Here is a 24,547-nt window from a genome sequence, read left to right as displayed (position 1 = left end):
GTTTCCTGACCATTTCAAGTTCAAGTCTATTGTCATTCAGCCATACACATGTAAACAGCTAAACGAAGCAATGGTCCTCTGGACCAAAGTGCAAAACACAGTACGTATAACTCTCACACAAAAATCACATTAAGTAATATTACCATAAATAAATAATAAGGAGCATTTATGATACAAGTTAAAAAACAGTATAACCCTACTGTCACTTCGTACATAGTGTGACCTGGGTGGTGACGGGGAGTTCAGTGGTCTCACGGTCTGGGGAAAGAAGCTGTTTCCCATCCTAGCGGTCCTTGTCCTAATGCTGTTACCTCCTGCCTGATAAGACCATAAGACATAGGAGCAGAATTAGGCCATTAGCCCATTAAGTCTGCTCCCCAATTCCATCATGGTTAATTCATTATCCCTCTCAACCTCATTCTCTTACCTTCACTCTGAAACTTTAATGCCCTGACTAATCAAGAACTTACCAACTTCTGCATTAAATATATTCAACGACTTGGTCTCCACAGCTGTCTATTGCAATAAATTTCACAGATTCAATGCCTTCTGAGTGAAAAATATTCCTCCTCACCTTTGTTCTAAGAGGATGCCCTTCTAATCTGAGGCGGTGCCCTCTAGTCCTAGACTTCCCACTATAAGGAACGTCATATGCACATCTGCTCTATCTAGGCCTTTCAATATTCAATAGATTTCAATGAGATTTCTTCTCATTCTTCTAAACTCCAGTTAGTACAGGCCCAGAGCCATCAAACACTCCTGATGTTAAACTTTTCATTCTGTGAATCATTCTCGTGAACTTCTCCTGGACCCTCTTCAATATGGGCACAAAACCGTTCCCAATACTCCAAGGGCAGTCTGACTAATACCTTATAAAGCCTCAGCGTCACATCCTTGCCTTTGTATTCTAATTCTCTCAAAATTAATTGTCCAGGATCCCTCCTGTCAAAGTGATCGTTGGACAGGTGGGAGGGATCCTGGACAACGCGAGGCACTCCAGATAAAGATCTTGGCTGGGTGGAAGAGAGACCCTGATAATCCTCTCAGCAGTCCTTGCAACCCTTTGTAGAGTCTTGCAGTCAGATGCCTTGCAATTCCCATACTTGGACGGTGATGTGGCTGCTCAGGACGCTCATAATGGTGCTCCTGTAAAAATTGGTTAGAATGGCGGGTGGATGCCTCATGCACCTCAATCTGCTCAGGAACTGGAGACACTGCAGTGCTTTCTTGACCACAGAGGTGGTGTTGAGGGAGCCGGTGATTCAGATTTGTCTTTAATTCATCGACATGAGAGAACAGGTCTCCAGCTGCTTGACAGCATAAGCTGAAGATGTGGAAGGATAGGCTGGCTGATAGAGCCTCAGCTCCTTTCAAATCCCTCTACCCGTCTCTGTGAGGGAGCCTCTAGCCTGTGGCTGGAGATGATGAAATGTGATAATGTGATATAAAGGAAGAGCACACTTGGAACACTGTGTACAAGTCTGGTTGCCTTACATAACAGAGGGATATGATTGTCATAGATCTAAAGATTGACTGAATTGGTTCATGGGATGATGGGTTTGCAGTGAATCAGAATCATTGATATACTGTTTGCTGTGAAATTTTAAATAAGCAGTGCAAAAAGAGAGGGAAAATAGTGAGGTAGACTACGTGGTCGCACCATTGTGCACCATGGTAGCGTAACAATTAGCACCACGCTGCGACACCCCGGAGTTAGGAGTTCAATTCCGGCATCATCGGTAGGAGTTAGTACATTCTCCTGTGTGCTCTGGTTTTCTTCTACAATCCACAGATGGGCAGGTTAGTGGGTTAATTTGCCACATGGCTGTGATTGGGTAGCTCATGTTCATTGGGCTGGAAGGGCCTGATACCGTGCTGAATCCCGAGATAAAGATCATCTTAACAGGCGGCCCTCATGCCTTGGTGAGATATGGACACACCTGTCCTAGCTTGTAAAGTCCTTTCCAGCAAATGAGATCAACAATGAGATCTATTTTGTGTCTGCAACATTTTGTGGACATCATGGTTATCCACTGCAACTACGGAAGAGTTCTACATGTAGCACCGGACCTGGACTTGGAGATCGAGAGAGTGGAACTGCCCCGGTGCAATGACTTTCTCACCTGAAAACTCTCTCACACAGGTATCGTGTCATTTTTGGATACCGTGGACAACCAACTGCTCTAAATAAGTAACTATGCACAGTGGGACAAGCAGCATGGAAAATTGATGTTTTGGGTCAAGCCCCTTCATGGATTGGGCTTAGTAGTCTAAGGGAGGACATTCCCTCTGACTGACGAGTCTGGAACAAGAGGTTAGATTCTCAGAATAAGGGGAGGCCAGTTAGAACAGACATGAGGAGAGGCTTCTTCATCCAAAGGGTAATGGAACTTTGAAGGCTCAGTTATTGAATTTATCCAAAACAGAAATCCATAGATGGACATTGGACATCATCTTAGAGTCATGGAGCACTATAGCACAGAAACAGGCCAGCTGGTCCATCCAGTCCATGCCAAACTGTCATTCTACCTAGTCTCATTTACCCACACCTGGACAATAACCCTCCGTACTCCAAACATCCGTGTACGTATCCAAACTTTTCCTAAACATTGCAGTTGAACCTGCATCCACACTTACGCTGGTAGTTCATTCCACACTCTCACCACCTTCTGAGTAAAGTGGCTCTCCCTCAGGTTCCCATTAAACATTTCACCTTTCACCCTTAACCCATGACCCCTAGTTCTGGTCTCATCGATCCTTGGTGGTAAAAGCCGGCTTGCATTTACCCTATCTATACCCTTCATAATCTTTATTCCTCTCTCAAATATCCTCTCAATCTTCCACATTCTAGGGGATAAAGTTAGGAATGACATGAATAAGATTGCAAGAGTGCAGAGAAAATTTATGAGGATGTTGCTGGGAGTGGAGGACCTGAGTTATAGGGAAAGGTTGAACAGTTTAGAACTTTATTTACTTTAGGTGGGACTAATTTTAGATCAATCCAGCTGGCAGAGACTTGAAAGGCCAAACAGCCTGGTTTTGGATGCTAAAATTCTAAGGATTCAGTTCAGCTATAGAGTTCAGAAGAAGTTGGAGAGGCCTAATTTTGTGTACTGTGTGTAGTTTTGGTCACCCACTACAAGAATTATATCAAAAAGATTGATAGAGTGCAGAGAAAATTTACAAGGATTTTATCAACATGTACAAACACGCTGGAGGAACTTAGCAAGTTGGGCAGTATCCGTTGAAACGAGCAGTCAACGTTTCGGGCCGAGACCTTTCATCAGGACTGAAGAAGGAGGGGACAGGGGCCCTATAAAGAAGGTGGGGGGAGAGTGGAAGGTGCCAGGTGAAAAACCAGTAAGGGGAAAGATCAAGGGGTGGGGGAGGGAAAGCAGGGAGGGGATAGGCAGGAAAAGTGAAGAAGGAATGTAAGGGGAAAGCACCATGGGTAGTAGAAGAAGACAGAATCATGAGAGAGGTGATAGGCAGCTAGAAGAGGAGGCAGAGTGAAAGTGGGATGAGGGAAGGGAGAGGGAGGGAATTACCGGAAGTCAGAGAACTCAATGTTCATACCAAGGGGCTGGAGATTACCCAGACGGTATATGAGGTGTTGTTCCTCCAACCTGAGTTTTCATATCAATGAAAAACTGCACACAAAGGGACAAAAAAAATGCAAAAGGGAAACTGTGCTAATATGAAAAAAGAAACAAATAATAATAATAATAATAATAATAATAATAATAATAATAATAAATAAATAAATAAATAAATAAATAAATAAATAATATTGAGAACGTCAGTTGTGGAGTCCTCGACAGTAAGCTCATAGGTTGTGGAATCAGTTTGGAGTTGAGGTGAGTGAAGTTATCCAGACCACAACCCTTGGCAGGCATTTCATGGAGCCTTCACTCTCTGTGTAAAAAAACCTACTTCTGACATCCTTTCATACTTCTCTCCAAATACCTTAACATTGAGCCTGCTTGTACAGGCATTAGCCATTTCCACCCTGGGAAAATTTCTCTGGTTGTTCACTCAATCTGTGCCTCTTATGAGTTTATACCCCTCTATCAAGGTATTTACCTCTGATAAACAGCATTAAATACTGTTTGAAATATTCCACTGTCAGTGAGGTTCATGCGTTGGCAGTTCAGCTCCATCTATACTCGTGAAATAATCTCTTTGGCTTGCAGATTTAAAATCATAGTCTATCAGGATGGAGGCTACATGTCATCCACCCCAGGACCACCAGATTCCAAAACAGTTATTTTCTACAAGCAGTAAGGCTGATCAACACATCCACCCACTAACCCACTCCTCCACACCCCCAATCACCACTACTTTATCATTTCCTGTCAGAGTCACCTTATGTACAGACACTCCTGTGCCTAGTGTCACTTAATGGACATACAATCAGTCTATGTATATTAGCTATCTTACTTGTTTATATTTATTGTGATCTTATTATCATTGTTTTCAGATATGGAATAACAATTATTTTGTTCTCCTTTACACTGTACTTAAAGTGACATTAAACAATCTTTAATCGTGAATCTAAATACTGTTTTGAAATTATCCACCGTCAGAAAGGTTCATGTATTAGCAACTCAGATCAGCCTTTACTAATCGGATTCATCTCTCTGGCCTGCAGGTTTATAATTCAGCTTCTCTCTGAGAGACAGAACATCACCGGTTACTAGGTATTTATGCCTGATAGAAGTCTCTTCTTGTATTTAATTTGCCTCTGTCAATTCACTGAAGTGGAAATGGTTAACTTTACAATTATTAGAGACTATTATATAATCATGTTAAAAGAGCTTTTTAATAATTGACACTTAGTCAATATGAGATATGTTTTGCACAGACTGACAGTCTAGCATCAGTCTCCAGGCTTCACACCGCAGTGTAAAACACTCCAAAAGACAAAATAGCCAGGCTATTGATTGGTGCATTACACCTGATTGTCATTAAATGTTACATTATTATTATCATCGCAATATTAGCTAGAGTGCTTGCACATAAAGCCACATTGATCATCATATTGATTGCTTGGTTTAAAAGGTGAGATTAGGGTCTGTTTAAATGTCTATAGTTCACAATGGGCACTTCAGTCTGAGAAAGATTATGCCGTCAACGTTAGACTAAAATGGAGCTCCAGGTCACCTACCCTCCAAGTGCTTCCCGCCTAGTCACTTTTTAAATAATTTTCCCAGCATTGGTTAAATTAACTACCACAACACTAAAACTGCATAAATGACAGAAACGTAGCAAACCTCCAGAACAATACAGGCCCTTCAGCCAACAAAGCTGCGCCAAACATACACTTACTTTAGAAATTACTTAGGGTTACCCATAGCCCTCTATTTTTCTAAGCTCCATGTACCTATCCAGGAGTCTCTTAAAAGACCCTATCAATTCCACCTTCACCACTGCCGCTGGCAGCCCATTTCATGCACTCACCACTCTCTGCATAAAAAACTTAACCTTGACATCTCCTCTGTACCTATTTCCAAGCACCAAAAGACTATGCCCTCTCATGCTAACCACCTCAGCCCTGGGAAAAAACTTTTGACTATCCACACAATCAATGCCTCTCATCATCTTATACACCTCTATCAGGTTTCCTCTCATCCTCCATCGCTCCAAGGAGAAAAGGCTGATTGCACTCAACCTATTCTCATAAGGCATGCTCCCCAATCCAGGCAACATCCTTGTAAATCTCCTCTGCCCCCTTTCTATGGTTTCCACATCCTTACTGTAGTGAGATGACTAGAACTGAGCACCATACTCCAAGTGGGGTCTGACCAGGGTACTATATAGCTGCAACATTACCTCTCGGCTTTTAAACTCAATCCCATAATTGATGAAGGCCAATGCACTGTATGCTTTCTGAACCACAGAGTCAACCTGCGCAGCAGCTTTGAGTGTCCTATGGACTCAGAGCCCAAGATCCCTCTGATCCTCCACAATGCCAGGGGTCTTTCCATTAATACTATATTCTGCCATCATATTTAACCTACCAAAATGAACCATCTCACACTTATCTGGGTTGAACTCCATCTGCCACTTCTCAGCTCAGTTTTGCATCCTATCGATGTTCTGCTGTAACCTCTGACAGCCCTCCACACTATCCACAACATTCCCAACCTTTGTGTCATCAATTACTTTTTAAAGATGCTTATGAATTTTGTGATCCTTTATCCCACACAAGCTTGTTTCTTTTCCCCCTGCACTTCTTCCATCACTTGGTGCTGGTAGGAGATGTTTCCAGCTGAATCTAAGCAGTCATTTGGGAATATCTGAATCAGAATCAGGTTGGTAATGACTAACATGTCCTGAAATATGTTGCTTTGTGGCAGCAGTACAGTGCACACATAAAATACGCTGTACATTACAATAAGAAATAAATTCTTCTTCACCCCTTTTTAAGAAACTCCTTGGTACATGGATGATAGAAAAATGGAGAGGCATGTAGGAGGGAAAGGTTAGATTGGCCTTAGAGTAAGTTAAAAGGTCGACACAACATTGTGGGCTGAAGGGCCTGTACTGTGCTGTACTGTTCTATGCTCTATGATACAAGAACCCTATCACCCTCTTTTACTGGGGCACAGCCCACAAACAGCAGCTCACCAGATCATCTGTCCTGGGTCTGTCTCTCAAGTTGCCCCCAGGTGTAGCCCACCCTCGTACATCTTCTAGATGAAGATCCTCCTTCTCCCGGGATAAGCTGTCCAGAGATTCTGTTGGCATTTCTGCCACGGTGGCCACGGTCTGACCCTGTGTTGCAGAAGGATGGGACGGAGAAGAGCTGTCATCATTGGAGACTCTATAGTCAGGGACGCAGACAGGAGATTTTGTGGAGGTGAGAAGGACACCCGCGTGGTTTGTTGCCTCCCGGGTGCCAGGGTCCGGGATGTCTCTGACCGGGTGCATGACATCCTGGTACAAGAGGTCATGATACATGTTGGGACCAACGACATAGGCAGGAAGAAGGATGAGGTCCTGAAGTGTGAGTTTCCGGAACTAGGCAGAAGGCTGAAGAACAGGACCTCAAGGGTGGCATTCTCAGGATTGCTGCCAGTACTACCTGATAGTGATGGTAAGAATTGGAGGAGATGGCAGTTGAATGCGTGGCTCAGGAGTTGGTGCAGGGGGCAGGGTTTTAGATTTTCGGATCATTGGGATCTCTTCTGGGGAAGGTGGGACCTGTACAGATTGGATGGGTTGCACCTGAACTCGACGGGGAGCAATATCCTTGCTGGTAGGTTTGCTAGCATGGTTCGGGAGGGTTTAAACTAATTTGCAAGGGGGATGGGACCCGGAGCAATAGGGCAGTGAAAGAAGTGCATGGAGTAAAGCCAGATCTAACATATAGAGAGGCTTTGAGGAAAGAGCAGCAGAATAAAGGGTATAAAGGTAGTAAGGTAGAAGGGCTAAAGTGTGTGTACTTCAATGCAAGAAGCATCATGAACAAAGGTGATGAACTGAGAGCTTGGATACAATCATGGAATTATGATGTAGTGGCCATTACTGGCTGGCACCAGGGCAGGAATGGATTCTCAATATTCCTGGATTTCAGGGCTTTAAAAGAGATAAGGGGGTGGGGGAAGGGGAGGAGGGGTGGCATTACAGGTCAGGGATATTATTACAGCTGCAGAAAGGGTGGGTAATGTAGCAGGATCCTCTTTTGAGTCAGTATAGGTGGAAGTCAAGAACAGGAAGGGAGCAGTTACTCTACTGGGGGTATTCTATAGGCCCCCTGGTAGCAGCAGAGATACCAAGGAGTAGATTGGGAGGCAAACTTTGGGAAGGTGCAAAAATAACAGGGTTATCACCATGGGTGACTTTATCTTCCCTAATATTGATTGGCACTTGATTAGTTCCAAGGGTTTAGATGGGGCAGAGTTTGTTAAGTGTGTCCAGGATGGATTCCTGTCACAGTATGTTGACAGGCCGACTAGGGGGAATGCCATACTAGATCTAGTATTAGGTAACGAACTGGGTCAGGTCACAGATCTGTCAGTGGGTGAGCATCTGGGGGACAGTGATCACCGCGCCCTGACCTTTAGCATTATCGTGGAAAAAGATAGAATCAGAGAGGTCAGGAAAATTTTTAATTGGGGAAGGGCAAATTATGAGGCTATAAGGCTAGAACTTGCAGGTGTGAACTGCAATGATGTTTATTCAGGGAAATGTACTATGGACATGTGGTCGATGTTTAAGGATCTCTTGCAGGATGTTAGGGATAAATTTGTCCCAGTGAGGAAGATAAAGAATGATAGGGTGAAGGAACCATGGGTGACAAGTGAAGTGGAAAATCTAGTCAGGTGGAAGAAGACAGCATACATGAGGTTTAGGAAGCAAGGATCAGATGAGTCTATTGTGGAATATAGGGTAGCAAGAAAGGAGCTTAAGAAGGGGCTGAGAAGAGCAAGAAGGGGGCATGAGAAGGCCTTGGCGAGTAGGGTAAAGGAAAACCCCAAGGCATTCTTCAATTATGTGAAGAACAAAAGGATGACAGGAGTGAAGGTAGGACAGATTAGAAATAAAAGTGGAAAGATGTGCCTGGAGGCTGTGGAAGTGAGCAAGGTCCTCAATGAATACTTCTCTTCGGTATTCACCACTGAGAGGGAAATTGATGACGGTGAGGACAATATGAGTGAGATTGATGTTCTGGAGCATGTTGATATTAAGGGAGAGGAGGTGTTGGAGTTGTTAAAATACATTAGGACAGATAGGTCCTCGGGGCCTGACGGAATACTCCCCAGGCTGCTCCACAAGGCAAGGGAAGAGATTGCTGAACCTCAGGCTAGGATCTTTATGTCCTTGTTGTCCACGGGAATGGTACCGGAGGATTGGAGGGAGGCAAATGTTGTCCCCTTGTTCAAAAAAGGTAGTAGGGATAGTCCAGGTAATTACAGACCAGTGAGCCTTACGTCTGTGGTGGGAAAGTTGTTGGAAAAGATTCTTAGAGATAGGATCTATGGGCATTTAGGGAATCATGGTCTGATCAGGGACAGTCAACATGGCTTTGTGAAGGGCAGATCATGCCTAACAAGCCTGATAGAGTTCTTTGAGGAGGTGAGCAGGCATATAGATGAGGGTAGTGCAGTGGATGTGATCTACATGGATTTTAGTAAGGCATTTGACAAGGTTCCACAAGGTCAGAAAGTCAGAAGGCATGGGATCCAGGGAAGTTTGGCCAGGTGGATTCAGAATTGGCTTGCCTGTAGAAGGCAGAGGGTCATGGTGGAGGGAGTACATTCAGGTTGGAGGGTTGTGACTAGTGGTGTCCCACAAGGATCTGTTCTGGGACCTCTACTTTTTGTGATTTTTATTAATGACCTGGATGTGGGAGTAGAAGGGTGGGTTGGCAAGTTTGCAGATAACACAAAGGTTGGTGGTGTTGTAGATAGTATAGTGGATTGTCGAAGATTGCAGAGAGACATTGATAGGATGCAGAAGTTTGCTGAGAAGTGGCAGATAGAGTTCAACCCGGAGAAGTGTGAGGTGGTACACTTTGGAAGGACAAACTCCAAGGCAGAGTACAAAGTAAATGGCAGGATACTTGGTAGTGTGGAGGAGCAGAGAGATCTGGGGGAACTTGTCCACAGATCCCTGAAATTTGCCTCACAGGTAGATAGGGTAGTTAAGAAAGTTTAAGTTTAGATGGGGTGTTAGCTTTCATAAGTCGAGGGATAGAGTTTAAGAGACACGATGTGATGATGCAGCTCTATAAAACTCTAGTTAGGCCCCACTTGGAGTACTGTGTCCAGTTCTGGTCGCCTCACTATAGGAAGGATGTGGAAGCATTGGAAAGGGTACAGAGGAGATTTACCAGGATGCTGCCTGGTTTAGAGAATATGGATTATGATCAGAGATTAAGGGAGCTAGGGCTTTACTCTTTGGAGAGAAGGAGGATGAGAGGAGACATGATAGAGGTGTACAAGATATTAAGAGGAATAGACAGAGTGGACAGCCAGCGCCTCTTCCCCAGGGTACCACTGCTCAGTACAAGAGGACACGGCTTTAAGGTAAGGGGAGGGAAGTTCAAGGGGGATATTAGTGGAAGGTTTTTTACTCAGAGAGTGGTTGGTGCATGGAATGCACTGCCTGAGTCAGTGGTGGAGGTAGATACACTAGTGAAATTTAAGAGACTACTAGACAGGTATACAGAGGAATTTAAGGTGAGGGGTTATACAGGAGGCAGGGTTTGAGGGTCGGCACAACAATGTGGGCCGAAGGGCCTGTACTGTGTTGTAATATTCTATGTTCTATGTTCAGTGGTTTTGTGTTTTTACAGGATGAGGTTGTTAGCCCTATGCCCAATCCTCTTTCTTTTGTAGCTAGGCTTGGGACTGTCCATGGAAAAGTTAAGAAATATATACTGTATATAAAAAATCAATTTAAATAAGTGGTTCAAAAAGACTGCAAAAATACTGAGGTGGTGTTTATGGGTTCATTGTCCATTCCGAAATCTGACAGCCGAGGGGAAGAAACTGTTCCTAAGACGTTGAGCATGTGTCTTTGGGTTCCTGTACCTCCTCCCTGATGATAGTAATAAGAAGAAGGCATGGCCGGGATGATGGGAATCTTCAATGATGGATATCGCCTTTTTGAGGCATTGCTTTTTGAAGATGCTGTGGAGGCTAGTGCCCATGATGGAACTGGCTGAGTTTACAATGCTCTGCAGGTTTTTTAGATCCAGTGCATTGGCTCCTTCACTGGGGTCTTTACATAGAAGTCCAACCTAAATGTTTAAGCAGGGACACCTGTTTCCATCAGTGGGCATCCTTGCACAAGGCCTCCTTGACAATCAAATCTGAGCAGGGATTTTTCAAGACTCTTTCTATGCATAAAAACCATTCTTAACCTGTCTCACCAAGGTATTGGATAATAAATCCAGTTAACCTTTGAGGTAAACTCAAGGACAGACATCTGATTTATGGGAGTGCAATGTTGTGGTAGAAAGTGGTGGGGGTGGCACTATGATAGTGTAGCGGCTAACATGATGCTATTACAGTTGGGGCATTTGGAGATCAGACTTCAGTTCCAGCGCAGCCTGTACATTCTCCTCGTCACTCTCCGGGTGCTCCAGTTTCCTCCCACAGTCCAAAGATGTACTGGTTAGTAGGTTAATCGGTCATTTTAAAATGTCCTGTGGTTAGGCTGGGGTTAAATCAGGAGTTGGTTCTCAGCTCATTTCACAGGAAGGGCCTGTTCACGCTGTATCTCTAAATAAATACTGTAACTGAATAGTTAAATAAGTAAACAAACATAAAAACAAACCAGACAAGGTTTTTATTTTATTTTAATGATACAGTGTGGAGAAGGCCTTCCCAGCCCTTTGAGCCATGCCCTCCCCCACCCACAGCTTCCCTGACAAACCCAATTAACCCTAACCTTATGAGGAGACAATTTACAATGACCACAGGGGGTCATGTGATTGTGACTACCTCAGGAACATTTACAATTTTACTGGGCTTGGCAGTTGGAGGTACTCACTATAGTCATGATTATGCAGGCTGTGGCTGACATCAGAAAAATGTCTTGATAAGGGCATAATTTTAAGGTGAGTGTTGGAAAGTATGGTGGGGGGATGTCAGAGGCAGGTTCTTTACACAGAGAGTGATGGGTGTGTGGAACACCCCGCCAGGGGTGGTGGTAGAGGCAGATACATTAGGGACGTCTAAGAGACTCTTAGATAGGCACATGGATGAAAGCAAAATGAAGGGCTTTGTAGGAGGCAAAGGTTAGATTGATCTTGGGGTAGGTTAAAGGGCTGGCACAACATTATGGGCTGAAGGGTCTTACAGAACTGTAATGTTCAATGCTCTGTATTTAGTATTCCTCTCTATAGATGCTGCCTGACTTGCTTGGTTCCTCGAGCATTTTATGCATGGTGCTCGTATAACTTGCAAGTTGGCTTTGCGATGTGGGAAGGTGATGGAGCATCTGGTAGTCACAGGGAGGATGTGCAAGTTCCAGGGGTCAGGACTGAACCTGGGGTGCTGGGTTTTGAGGCAGCAGCTTTAAGAGATTCTCAGATAGGCACATGGGTGATAGACAAATGGCGAGCTGTGTAGGAGGGAAGGGTTAGGCTCACCTTAGAGTAGATCAAAGTTTGGCACAACATTATAGGAAAAGGGCCTGTACTGTGCTGTACTGTACTGTACTGTTTGATGTCCTATGAAACATCAACTGTTTCACCTCCGTAGGTGCTGTCTGACCTAACGAGTTCCTCCAGTATAGCTTTTAATATGTAGTGCAAAGCAAGGTGTCAGGGGCAGCCATTATACCATTGGGTAATTAAGTGCAGAAGATTGGCAGTGTAATTTACTGCTCCTGTGAGTGAAATCTGCTCTGTGATTCCTCAGTATACAGGCCATCAATCTTGCTACAAATCCAGTGATATCACTCTGATGTTCGTATGTCCACTAAGTTGCTGAATCCTCTCTCCATTGTTTCATGAAATTTCTTACAGATTCAGTAGAATAATTGGCTAAAAAACAGCTATTAATAAGACCATGGACATGATTCACACAAATTTCTCTAGTACTAAGTTACCACAAATGATATTTATAAACCAGTGATATTAAGACCATAGCACATAGGAACAGAATTAGACTTTACAGCCCATCAAATCTGCTCCACCATGTCATCATGACTGATTTATTATCCCTCTCAACTCCATTCTCCTGCCTTCTCCCCATAATCTTTGATGCCCTGATTAATCAAGTTTAATATATGGACCTATTTCTTCTAGAGCAATGACCCCTCTCCCAACCCCTGAGCACTACGTACTGATCAGCTGTCTGTGCATGCATATTGTTCTCTCTCTCTCTTATTGTGAATATAATTGTGAATATTGTGAATATACCAATTGAAGTAATCTCCCACGTGTATGTTTTTATTTAATTGATACGTAGTTGTGCACAGACACAACCAATTGGTGACAAGTATGAACCTGAATGTCAGTACTTTAAATATCACGAACTGCACTAACAGCTACAAGATGAAACAGCGGGAGTTAAACAGCATGAGAAAGGCGAAGGACCCATGAGTAACAGTGAAAGACGCGCTGAATTTAAAGTGAAAATAATGTGGTGATGGCTTCAGTCAAGAAAGATAATGAATTTGATAGTGCTAATGAAGGCTGGGAGCTGTATATTGAGGGGGTTGAACTGTATTGCAGTACGAACAACGTGGAGGTGTAAACGAAAGCCCTAACACTTCTTCGCTTAATGGGTACAAGAATGTACAGTCTCTTATGCTACCCAGTAACCCTGCAAAGTCAGCAAACAAGACGTTCGATGAAACTGTTACAATCTTACAAAATTACTTGGGCCCTAAACCACTGGCAATAGCTAAGAGATTTAAATTTTACAAAAGGAACCAGCCAAAAGATGAAAGCATTTGTGAATACATTGCAGAACTGCGCAAACTCTCCCAGTACTGTGACTTTAGAGATGGACTTTCTGATGCATCAAGGGACAGGCTTGCATGTGACATACACAGTCAAAGCACTCAAAAGAGGCTACTGTCCAAGAGGCCTAACCTTAGAACGGGCATTGACTATTGCAATATCATTAGTGACTGCAGCAAAGGATGCGGCAGAACTACAGAAAAGGAAGTTAGAATGTGAAATGCACAAAATGTCCCTAAATAGTGCAAAAGGCCAAAGGTATTACCGATGTGGCAAATCCTCCCATAATGCAATGACTATTGATTCAAAGAAAATGTCTGGAGGAAGTGTGAATAGAGTGTGTGCAAGGCAGACAAAAAGCACAACTGAATGATAAGTCTCAAACACAAAATAAGCAAATGCATAAAGTTACTGAAGGTAAAACAACTACCACCAGTTTCTCCCAAACATTGCTACAGTGCTGCACCCACTGAATGCACCGTTACAGACAGGAGCAAAGTGGGAATGGTCAGAAAGATGTGAACAAGCAATCAAAGAACAAAGAGACTAATAACATCTGATGAACTGCTCACCCATGAAAACCAATTGCTGTTCATCAGACTAGCATGCGATGCATCTGCTTATGGCATTGGAGTTGTTTTGTCACACATTATGAAAGATGTATCTGAACACCCAATTGCACTTGCTTCAAGATAACTGACAAGCGCAGAACACAACCAGGTACAAATCGACTGTGAGGCCCTCAGCCTAGTATGGGGAATAAAGAAATTCCTCAATGGACAAAAGTTTATGCTAGTGACAGATCACCAACCCCTTGTGTCCATTTTCAATCACAGGAAGGGAATCCCAGTGCTGACAGCTACCTGGTTACAACATTGGGCACTGTTCCTAGGAGCCCACTCTTATGACATAGAGTTCAAGGGTACCAAACAGCACAGCAATGCTGATGGTTTGTCACGTCACATCTTCCACTATCAGCAACTGAAGGAGAAAGTCTTCATATTGTGACCCAACAGAAGTGTTCCACACCGCACCAGTGGACTAGCTGCTGGTAACAAATTCCAAAACACACAGGGAAACAAGAAATGACCTGACATTGTCAAAAGCCCATGAAATCATCATGCAAGGGTGGCCAGCTCGTAGTAACCTATGTTTTCAGGGTTCTCAGTGAGACAAGACCAACAGTTGATATGTCAAAGAACAGTGATGTGTGGATTTCGTGTTGTGGTTCCCTCTAAACTGCGCACCAGAGAGCTAGAAAATCTGCATGAAGGACACCTGGGTACAGTTAAGATGGAATCTCACCTACAGCTATGTGTGGTGGCCAGGAATAGATAAACATATTGAAGACTTGGCCAAAAGCTGTTCAGGATCCCAAAAGGTTCAAAATGCAGCCTCACCCATGGGATTGCCTTTCATCACCATGACAAAGAGTACAGATTGACTTTGCTGGGCCATTCATGGACTCCATGTTTCTGATTGCTGTGGATATTCACTCAAAGTGGCTGGAGGTCACAGCAATGAAGTCAAGCACCTCAGCAAAGACTGCCCTAGCGCTGAGGACAAGCTTCACTGGAAATGGCTTACCTGAACAAATTTTAAGTGATAACAGACCACACATCAGAAGAATTCTGACTGTTCATGAAGAAAAATGGCATCAGACATTTCAAGTCAGCTCCTCACCACCCAGCAATGAATGGGTTAGCTTAAAGGTTTATCCAAAACTATAGGAAGTCCATTAAAGCGAATTACAAGGAGGACATTCCTCTACAGCACAAGATGGACAACTTCCTTTTTCTGTATCAGAACTCTGTTCATGCGATGACAAATCAAACACCTGCAATGCTGTCCATGAACAGGAATCTGAGATCTCACATAGACCTCCTGAAACTAGATCTATGGAGAGAAGTGCAAAATAAATAGTTCAGCTAGTTGCCAAGTGAAACAACAAGGAGCTTCAAAATTGGACAGGAAATCCTAGGGTGTGGACACTTGGTAGGACAGCTACAAGAACTGGAACACTGATGTACACAGTGAAGATGTACACATAGTGATCAGACAAGGAGACGTCTTGTGGACCAGATACTGGATGCTCAACCGAAGAACACAACTGAGTCAACTGCATCCAACAAAACAGACATATTACAGCCACTGGACTTATCTCTCAGTGAAGATGTCACTGACAGCAGCATGACACCGGAAACCAGGAACGTTGTCTTAGACAAGACTGATGCCAAACCTGTTGCCACTCCACAGGTCCAGAGGTGCCATCTAAAAGAAACAGAACGCCATCTAAAATCCTGAATCTTTACAACTGTGAAGTTGGTTATGGACTGTTATTGTGGAAGCATTTTTATTTGGTTACATGGGTTCACGGAAAGGGAAATTGAATGTTTTATACATATATAGTTTTATGTTGCATTAATCTAAAGGGGGAGGAAATGTAATGCATGGGTCTATTTCTTTTAGAGTAATGACCACCCTCTTAGCACTACATATTGATCTGTTGTCTACACATGAACATTGTTCTCTCTCTCATGCACTCTCTCTCTGATAGCAATGTGAATACACCAGTTAAAGCTACCTCCCAGCTGTGTTGTTTTTATTTAATTGATATCTAGTTGTGCACAGACACAACATCAGGAACCTATCAACCTCAGCTTTAAACATTACCAATGAACTGGCCTCCACTGCTATCTGTGGCAATTGAATTCCTCCCTCTGGCTAAAGAAATTCATCTCTATCTTAGGGTTCCATATGATGACATATATGAACTTTGATCATAAATTTACTTGGAACTTTGAAGTTCTCCCAGGGTTAGCTACCTTGATTCAGCAGATGCACTGCACAGCGTTAAACTCACAGCGCACTGTGTGTGCAGCATTATTTTCTCTCCAGTTGCACAAAGCATAAAAAGATTAACATCATTCACTTGTCACAGCCAAATGCAAATCCCATGGCCCATTCATTAGAGCAAAGCATGGGCTTAGGCAAGTGTAGTACTAGTGTTAAAGCAGCTAGAAATGGTCAGGTCTTTCAACCGCTATTCAGGTGGACTGGTGAAAGACCCTGGTCAAAAATGTTTATTTTTCCATTCTTTAAAGCACCACATTTTCAGATTTTATTTAAAATTTGAGTACTTTTTTCATTCAGCCAAAGAACTTGTTGACTGTCAATTACATGCACAAGAGATTCTGCAGATGCTGGAAAGCTTGATTTTTAAAAATGATTATGTATTGCAATGTGCTGCTGCTGCTGCTGCATAACAATAAATCTCACAACACATACCAGTGATAGTAAACCTGACTCTGATCAGGGCAGATAGGGTTCATCAGCCACAGTGGCAGCTCATCTGGGAGAAAGAAAACTCTGATCTCAAACTTCCGCTGCCTTGTGCCTATACCCACTTATAAGGAGGGCTTCGAGAGTAAAGCACAGGGAAAAGTCTGAGTTGGGGTCCTACATGGAGGCTAATGCTGACTGGTGACTCCAGCAATGCCACTGGTGCCAAACTATATCAGCCTGTGCCATTCCTTTGGATTCAGCAGCTGCATGGAGTGAGGGAGCCTGCTGCATGGACAACAGTTTGCTCTCTATGTAGTACTGCCCCAACTTGCGTACCGGCTTGCTAATCACATAGACAGCTAGGACGCAACATCCATGGTCAACCATGACCACCAGAGGGCCTCGGTGATACTGATTCTGAACTCAGCAGGTCAGGCAGCACCTGTGGAGGGAATAAACAGCAAGTTTCAGGCCAAGACCCTTCATTTGCACACAATTATTGTGCATGTTTAGTGTTAACTAGCCATGTTCACTGGGATGGACTACCAGTTCTGCATTGACTGATGAATTGTCATAGAAGGTTCACGAGAATTACCGCATGAATGAAAGGGTTAACGCATGAGGCGTGTTGGATGCTTCTGAGCCTGTGGAGAGGAAGTTTCCTAAAGTGACAGAGTCTAGGACAGGGGTCAGCAACCTTTACCACTGAAAGAGCCACTTGGACCCGTTTCCCACAGAAAAGAAAACACTGGGAGCCGCAAAACCCGTTTGACATTTAAAATGAAATAACACTGCATACAACGTTTTTTTTGCCTTTATGCTATGTATAAACAAACTATAATGTGTTGCATTTATGAAATTGATGAACTCCTGCAGAGAAAACAAAATTACATTTCTGCATGCAACAAAAACATTTTGAACTCCGAAAAAAAGACGTTGGGTTGAAAGTTACTTTTAAGTAAAATATTCAATGTCTATTTGAGTCCTTCTTGTATTTATGAAAAACGCCGAACTTAAATTTTCCGCCAGCAGCAAACCAAAAATAACGTCAGCCAGCTGTCATCCTGAAAAATGAAAGGACTATTTCACTGAACAATGAAAAAATATGAATATAAGTAAAATAATAGGCAATTAAAATATTTATCATACTTGGTTAATGGGATTTCTGCTCCTGGACCTCAGCGCACAGCGTCTGCACATCAGGGCTGTATGATGTCACCTTCATCTTTACACAGGATCGCAAGCTGTCATCTGTGAGGTTTTCAATATCACTCCATTTGTGTTTCTGAGCAAGAACGGCCTTCTGACGGGCAACATCTTCAAGGTCTGCTGTCAAGCGTCTAAACTTGGACACCCATATGTCTTTGTCGGCTATGTCGGCCAGTTCCATCTCAAGATCAGGTTGACTCACACCTGCCAATGCAGTCGTATTCAGTAGGGAAGGATCGATGCTTAAGGGAGTGACCGGGAAGGATAATGTGTTTTTTTCCTCTCTGAACTCACAGAAGCGTTTCCCAAACGATGTTTGCATTGCGATGATTGCAGAATGTAAATACTCCGAAATTATCATGTCGTGACCTTGTTTGAACTCTCTCAAATTGGGGAAGTGAGACAAAGTGCCTTTCTGTAAATCTCTGGCAAGCACTGTCAACTTGCGTTCGAATGCCAAAACATCCTCCAACATGTGCAGGGCTGTACGTCCTTTCCCCTGAAGAGCTGTGTTCAGCGTGTTCAGGTGCGCTGTCATGTCTACCATGAAGTGTAGCTTTTCCAGCCACTCTGGCTGCTTCCAGACACGCGACAAAGCGTTTCAGCACCTTCCGTCTGGACAGCCAGCGATAAAAACACGTTGTAGCGGTGTCAGTAAACTGCAGTCAAAGATAGCTTTATTCGAACTAAACAGCCTTGCTTTTAAGCCTCCCTCAACCCAGCCCCCATGGACGCAGATGCTGCAAAAGACGCGTACTCACAAACCCCCGTAGGCTATCTCCCTTAGCCGGAATGCTGGCTAATTGTGAGCCGTTTCGGATGTGGCAGGAAATGTGTCGCTACACTTAGGTTGTACAAGATCACCATAATTACATTTCAAAAGCTAACAAACTAACATAAAATACATTTTAATTAAATACTGACCAATTATTTCCCAAAGCCACAGGGAGCCGCAGCACAGAGGTGAAAGAGCCACAAATGGCTCGGGAGCCGCAGGTTGCCGACCCCCGGTCTAGGATCAGAGGGCACAGCCTCAGAATGGAAGAACATTCATTTAGAACAGAGAGGAGAAATAATTTCTTTAGCCAGAAGATGGGGAATCTGTGGAACTCATTGTTACAGCCGGTTGTGGAGGCTAAGTCACTGAGCATATTGAAAGTGGAGTTGGGTAGGTTCTTGATTAGTAAAAGCATCTAAGGTTGTGGGGAGAAGGCAGGGGAATGGGTTTGAGAGGGATAATAAATCAGCTAAGGTGGAATGGTGAAGCAGAGCAAATTTGGCGGACCAAACGCTTCTATGTCTAATGAAGGCCAATACACCATTGCCTTCTTAACTATCCTACCAAGTTGTGCAGCAACTTTAATGGGTGTATGCTAAATCTAGCAATCACTAATTGTAATGTAGTTCAGAGCAGTGTGTGACCAGCTAGTCTGATCACATCACCAGTTGCTCAGTTAGTGCACCACTCCTAAACTACTGCTCTGCTTACATAACCCCTTCTTTGTAAAGCTGATTCTTTTATTATTTTGTAATTAAGCATAATAGATATTGTATGGTGAGTTCAGGGAGGGGTAGACCTCTGGTGACGAGGCTTGTTGTGTCAATTCTGAGGCAGCTCACTCACCTTTGGTCCCCACTGTACACTCAGCTCTCACCTGTGGCTCCAAGTAGCCATTTGAATGTGGCAGCAGCCCCACCTTGGTAGAGTGCTTTGTCAGGTGGGCTAAATCCCCATGAGATACAGACGTGCCTGTCCTAGCATGTGAAGTCAGCTTCAATGGACTAGGCATTCTGCAACAATTTGTGGTGAGCAAAAAGCATAATAAGGCATAGAAGTCACAGTTATCCACTGCAATCAGGAAAAAACCCAGTTGTGATGGCTGCTCGTACCACTGGATCCAGGCTTCCACATTCAAGACAGTGGACCTGCCCCAGTGCAACAGCTTTTACACTTTAAAAACTCTCCCAGATTTCTTTAAAACTGCACAAACCTGTCAGCGTTGGATGCGACGGACAACCAATCAACAGTCAAATATTGAGATGAATCGAATGCAATCTCACATAGTCACGAGCCCAATAGGAACACTTCAGTGCTTGTTTTTCACTTTTATTTCCAAAATAAGACCGGCAAGGCGTAACCTCCTGCCTTAAAATCAATCTATAGATAAAACCCATTTATAGATCTCATTCTAATTTTGTAACAACCATGAAGCATAGCATGTTTAAAATATAAATGATTTCAGTCAGATACAAGGTCCTACAAAATCCAGGACTAAAGAAGGCTGTATTGCATTTCTTGCACAAGTTATTTTTGTAACCTTTTGTTGAGGTACACAAGAATAGTGTGTCCCAAGAAAAAAGTCCTGAAATTCATTTTTTTCTTGACTTTTTATAAAGGTGTTTAAATAACTAGTTTGCATTTATCAATATTTATCAATACAATTTAGTTGGCAGAATGAGTGTAGAACACAAAAAGCCCAATTTAACATTTAAGCTTACAAATTAATAAATATATTTCTATATTACCAACACTTCTGTAGATTGTTTGTGAATCAACAGTGTTTCTACTTCCTAGTTGTACCAATAAAACAGGATACAAATCCTCAACTAATTCCTCAAAAGCTAACACAATGACAACATTTCAAACCAAATTGGAAATCTACTTCATGAATCACTACAGGTTTAAAAGACAACTCATTCAGACAGTGTTCACCTTCAAGTAGTAATCCTGTAGTGACAAGGCACCCTAAGCTAACCAAAATGGGTATCAATTATTACTTGAGGAAACAAGGTTTATACTGAAGGATGTATTTAAAGTAGGCAATATAGGGACACCAATAATAAAACTCCTCTATTTACTTATAGGACAGCTGTTAGTCAGCATGTACCAGATCAAAACATGCTCAGCACAATCATCAGGGCAGAAAATTGTGAAAATGAAAAAATTGAGTCATAAGGTGTATGCCAACATAGGAAATAATTCTAACTAATTCTCTAACACTTCCCAAAACAATAAATCATAATTTGTGAATTAGTTGTGTTTTGTGAGAAGGATTGAAAGTTGACCATTTCAGCGAGATTCACTATGTAATGTAAAACACAGCCTACACTGAAGGAATGAGGACTAGCTGTCGCAACTACCACGGAACTCAAGCGCAGTCACGAGGGGTATCTCGGCAGCTGTTGCTGGTGCAGTTCAGGCCGGTATCCTGTTATCTGGTCCCAGCCCTTCCGACAGGTGCGAACGATCCACTCGTGCTCATCATCATCTGAAAAATACAGGCAGAACATTTTCTTGTAAGTCGTCAAATGGAAATGGAATTTTGCCAGCAAAGTTCAGACTGTTGCCTGCTGCAATTAGATTTAAATTGACTCAATCCTTCAGTGGCAAACATTTGTATTTCTGCATGTGCAATCAGGAAAGGTTCCAATAATACACCCTTTGTTACTTTATGACTTAGAATGGGCATCATGTCAGACCACCACCTCATTGTTACATCAATCACATCTGCTTATTCGCATGTTTTGTTGCACGCACCATTCTTCTCAGGGTGGCCATCTACCATATTATAATGGCGGATGATAAACATATTTCAACTTCAGCAGAGCCTGGGTAGGATAATTGCAGGAGATTTTATGGCTAATTGGAATCACTGCAGCTGCAACCTCTTCAGTGGTAACCCATGGAACAAGATGAACTGGCCCATTGTTGTGAACAAGGCTTAAATCCTTCCCTGATTGTTGGTAATTGGTGACGATGGCCTTAACAACCACTTGACTAGCCTTTTCACACTCTACCTGGCTATACGGTCACCACATTAAATCCCAGATGCCCAGACTGAGTCCTGCCAGCTGCATGGGAACTAACTACTTTCCCTTATTCTCTCTCACCCTGTGACACTGGGTCAAACTCAAGAAATACATTTTATCACTTTTTAAAGCGCAATTAATGCTTGTGGCTTCATTTGTACCAGCGACCAGCCAACTATAATTAGCATTGAGCTTAACGGCAATTGTTTATAGATGGTAATTAAAGCTTAAACACAGAGCTTAGATGCTCTACATCTTCTCACCTTTTATATAATTTACTCTTTAGATAGCAGCTACATTTTCCCTTTTTAATATAACCCAACTCTGTAATCAACTGGAAATTGTTATTTGGCTGGAAGTTGATCATTGGCAGAATCTCAATCTTACCATCCTCACTCTGCAAGGAACAGATTATTTGATATTTTAATACATTTTTTCAACATTAGTAATAGGTAATCATTTCATAGAAAATGTGGTTTTACTACATTCTTATATTTGCTCTTTGTAATGTGTACATTTCTTAAAACAGGGTCTGACAACAAGAAAAACACATTTTGAAATAAATAAATAAATAAATAGATAAATAGGCAGATAAATAAATAGATTAAAATATATCTAATATACACATACACGCGTACATTCCTTAAGGTTGTCATGGTAAGGGGAGGGCAAGGTTGAAGTGGGGATAAGCTCTCAGTACCTATTAAATGTTCCCAATGGCGTGTGTCCCAAATAGCCTCTGACAACCAAGTCTAGCTCCTGATGTTCACATGTGGCTTAGCTACTAAGCCCTGTCAGAGAAAGGGGCAACTGGTGCCTGAAAGCCAGTCGCTTTGGGCAAATGGGGCTCAGCAACAGTGGCTGAAAGAAACTCTGATCTCAAACTTCCATTGCCTTGCAGCTATACCCACTGATGGAGAAGGCTTGGGAAGTAAACCCTGTGGAAAAATGCGAAGCTGGAGTCCTTAAGGCAGTTCTACGTTGAGATCCACAGTACAAATCCTGCGACACCACTGATGCCAAATTGTAGCAAGCTCTGCAGTTCCTGTGGATTTGTCAGCTGCGTGGAAAGGGGAAGTCTGCTGTGTGGGCAACACCTTGTTCTTCATATAATATTGTCCTGGCTCCGTAGACAGCTAGGGTGCAACATCCATGCTCAACCTTGATCAATGGAGGGCCTACACACACACACACACACACACACACACACACACACACACACACACACACACACACACACACACACACACACACACACACACATAAACACACACAATATTACTGTACTCAGTACCAATACAAATAATTTTCATGTCTAGTAATCTTAGTGATACATTGTAATTTTATGTTCCTACTTATTCTAATACTAGTGATAGGAATAAAGTACATCCACTGGTATGAAAGTAAAAATAAAACTGCATTAGATGGAATTGTAAAATAAAAAAAGAAAATGACAGAAATACTCGGCAGGTCAGGCAGCATCTGTAGAAAGAAAAGCAGAGTTTATGTTTCAGATTAGAGATCTAGTTTTGTAAGAAACTGTATCCCTCCTAAACAGAGCAAAAGGAATCATTGTTGAAAGATTTTATTAGATCATTACAAATAAATGATTTTTTTTAGAGAGAGAGACAGTATGCAACAAGCTCTCCAGCTCAATGAACCGCACCACCCAGCGACCCACCTATTAACCCGAGCCTAATCACAGGGCTATTTACAATGACCAAATTAAGTCAAGTCTACAGTCATTTAACTATATACATGTAAACCGTCATACAAGACAACGTTTCTCCGAACCAGGACGTAAAGCACAGTAATCCACATAACACATATGACACACAATAATTTATAAAAGTAAGTATAAAATCTACAGATAAACCACATAAAAATGACAAACTAAAATGCATTTAGTAACGTACAGAACAGATTAACCAGTGACACTTCAAATATGATGCCACAGGGAGTTCAGAAGCCTAATGGCCTGTGGGAAAAAACTGTTTGCCATCCTGACCATTTCTGTTTTTATGTAAGGGAATCTCCTGCTTGATGGTAGAAGGTCAAAGATTATGTAGGTGGATGGGTGGGATCCTTAATAATAGTAAGAGCTCTGTGTACACAGTACTCCTGATAAATGTCCCCAACTTCCAGTCCTACTTCCATACCAGATGGAGATGCAGCTTGTCAGGACGCTCTCAGTGGTGCTCCTGTAAAACACAGCTAAGATGGGGGCTGGAAGCCTTGCTTGCCTCAATCTCCTTAGGAAGTGGAGGCACTGCTGTGCCTTCTTGTACAGGAAGGTGACATTAAGGGACCAGGTAAAGGACTCTATGGAGGAGCGAGTTAGGTACACCAATTAACCTACTAACCGGTATGTCTTTGGACTGTGGGAGGAAACAGGAACACAAAGAGGAAACCCACACATTCACAGGGAGGAATGTACAAACTCCTTACAGCTGATGTCAGAATGGAACTCCGATACCCTGAGCTGTAAGTGTCTCACTAACCATTATGTTACGGTGTGCCCTCCTCTATTCATAAATCCTCACATTCGTAAATTAAATTGTCCCTCCTCTATTCATAAAGGTTGGTAATAAATTAAGTTCTGGTCACCGAATTATAGGAAAGATTTCAACAAAATAGAGAGATTACAGAGGAGATTTACTAGAATGTTACCTGGGTTTCAGCACCCAAGTTACAGAGAAAGGTTGAACAAGTTAGGTCTTTATTCTTTGGAGCATAGAAGGTTGAGGGGGGACTTGATAGAGGTACTTCAAATAATGTGGGGGATAGATAGAGTTGACGTGGATAGGCTTTTTCCAT

General features: G+C 42.7%; 1 protein-coding gene across 1 annotated transcript in view; it reads right to left on the bottom strand.

Moving 5' to 3' along the window:
• Window positions 1–19,975: 19,975 nt before the first annotated feature.
• The window catches only part of morn5 (MORN repeat containing 5), a 33,148-nt gene continuing 28,576 nt past the window's right edge, over window positions 19,976–24,547 (bottom strand). The window contains exon 5 of the mRNA XM_059993967.1: window positions 19,976–21,189. Within this exon, the coding sequence (XP_059849950.1) occupies window positions 21,080–21,189 (110 nt within the window). The 3' untranslated portion in view covers window positions 19,976–21,079. The remainder of the gene's footprint in view (window positions 21,190–24,547) is intronic.

This window comes from Hypanus sabinus, chromosome 18 (genome assembly GCF_030144855.1).
Source record: "Hypanus sabinus isolate sHypSab1 chromosome 18, sHypSab1.hap1, whole genome shotgun sequence".
NCBI classification, from domain to species: Eukaryota; Metazoa; Chordata; class Chondrichthyes; order Myliobatiformes; family Dasyatidae; genus Hypanus; species Hypanus sabinus.
This window is presented reverse-complemented; position numbering and strand designations above follow the sequence as displayed.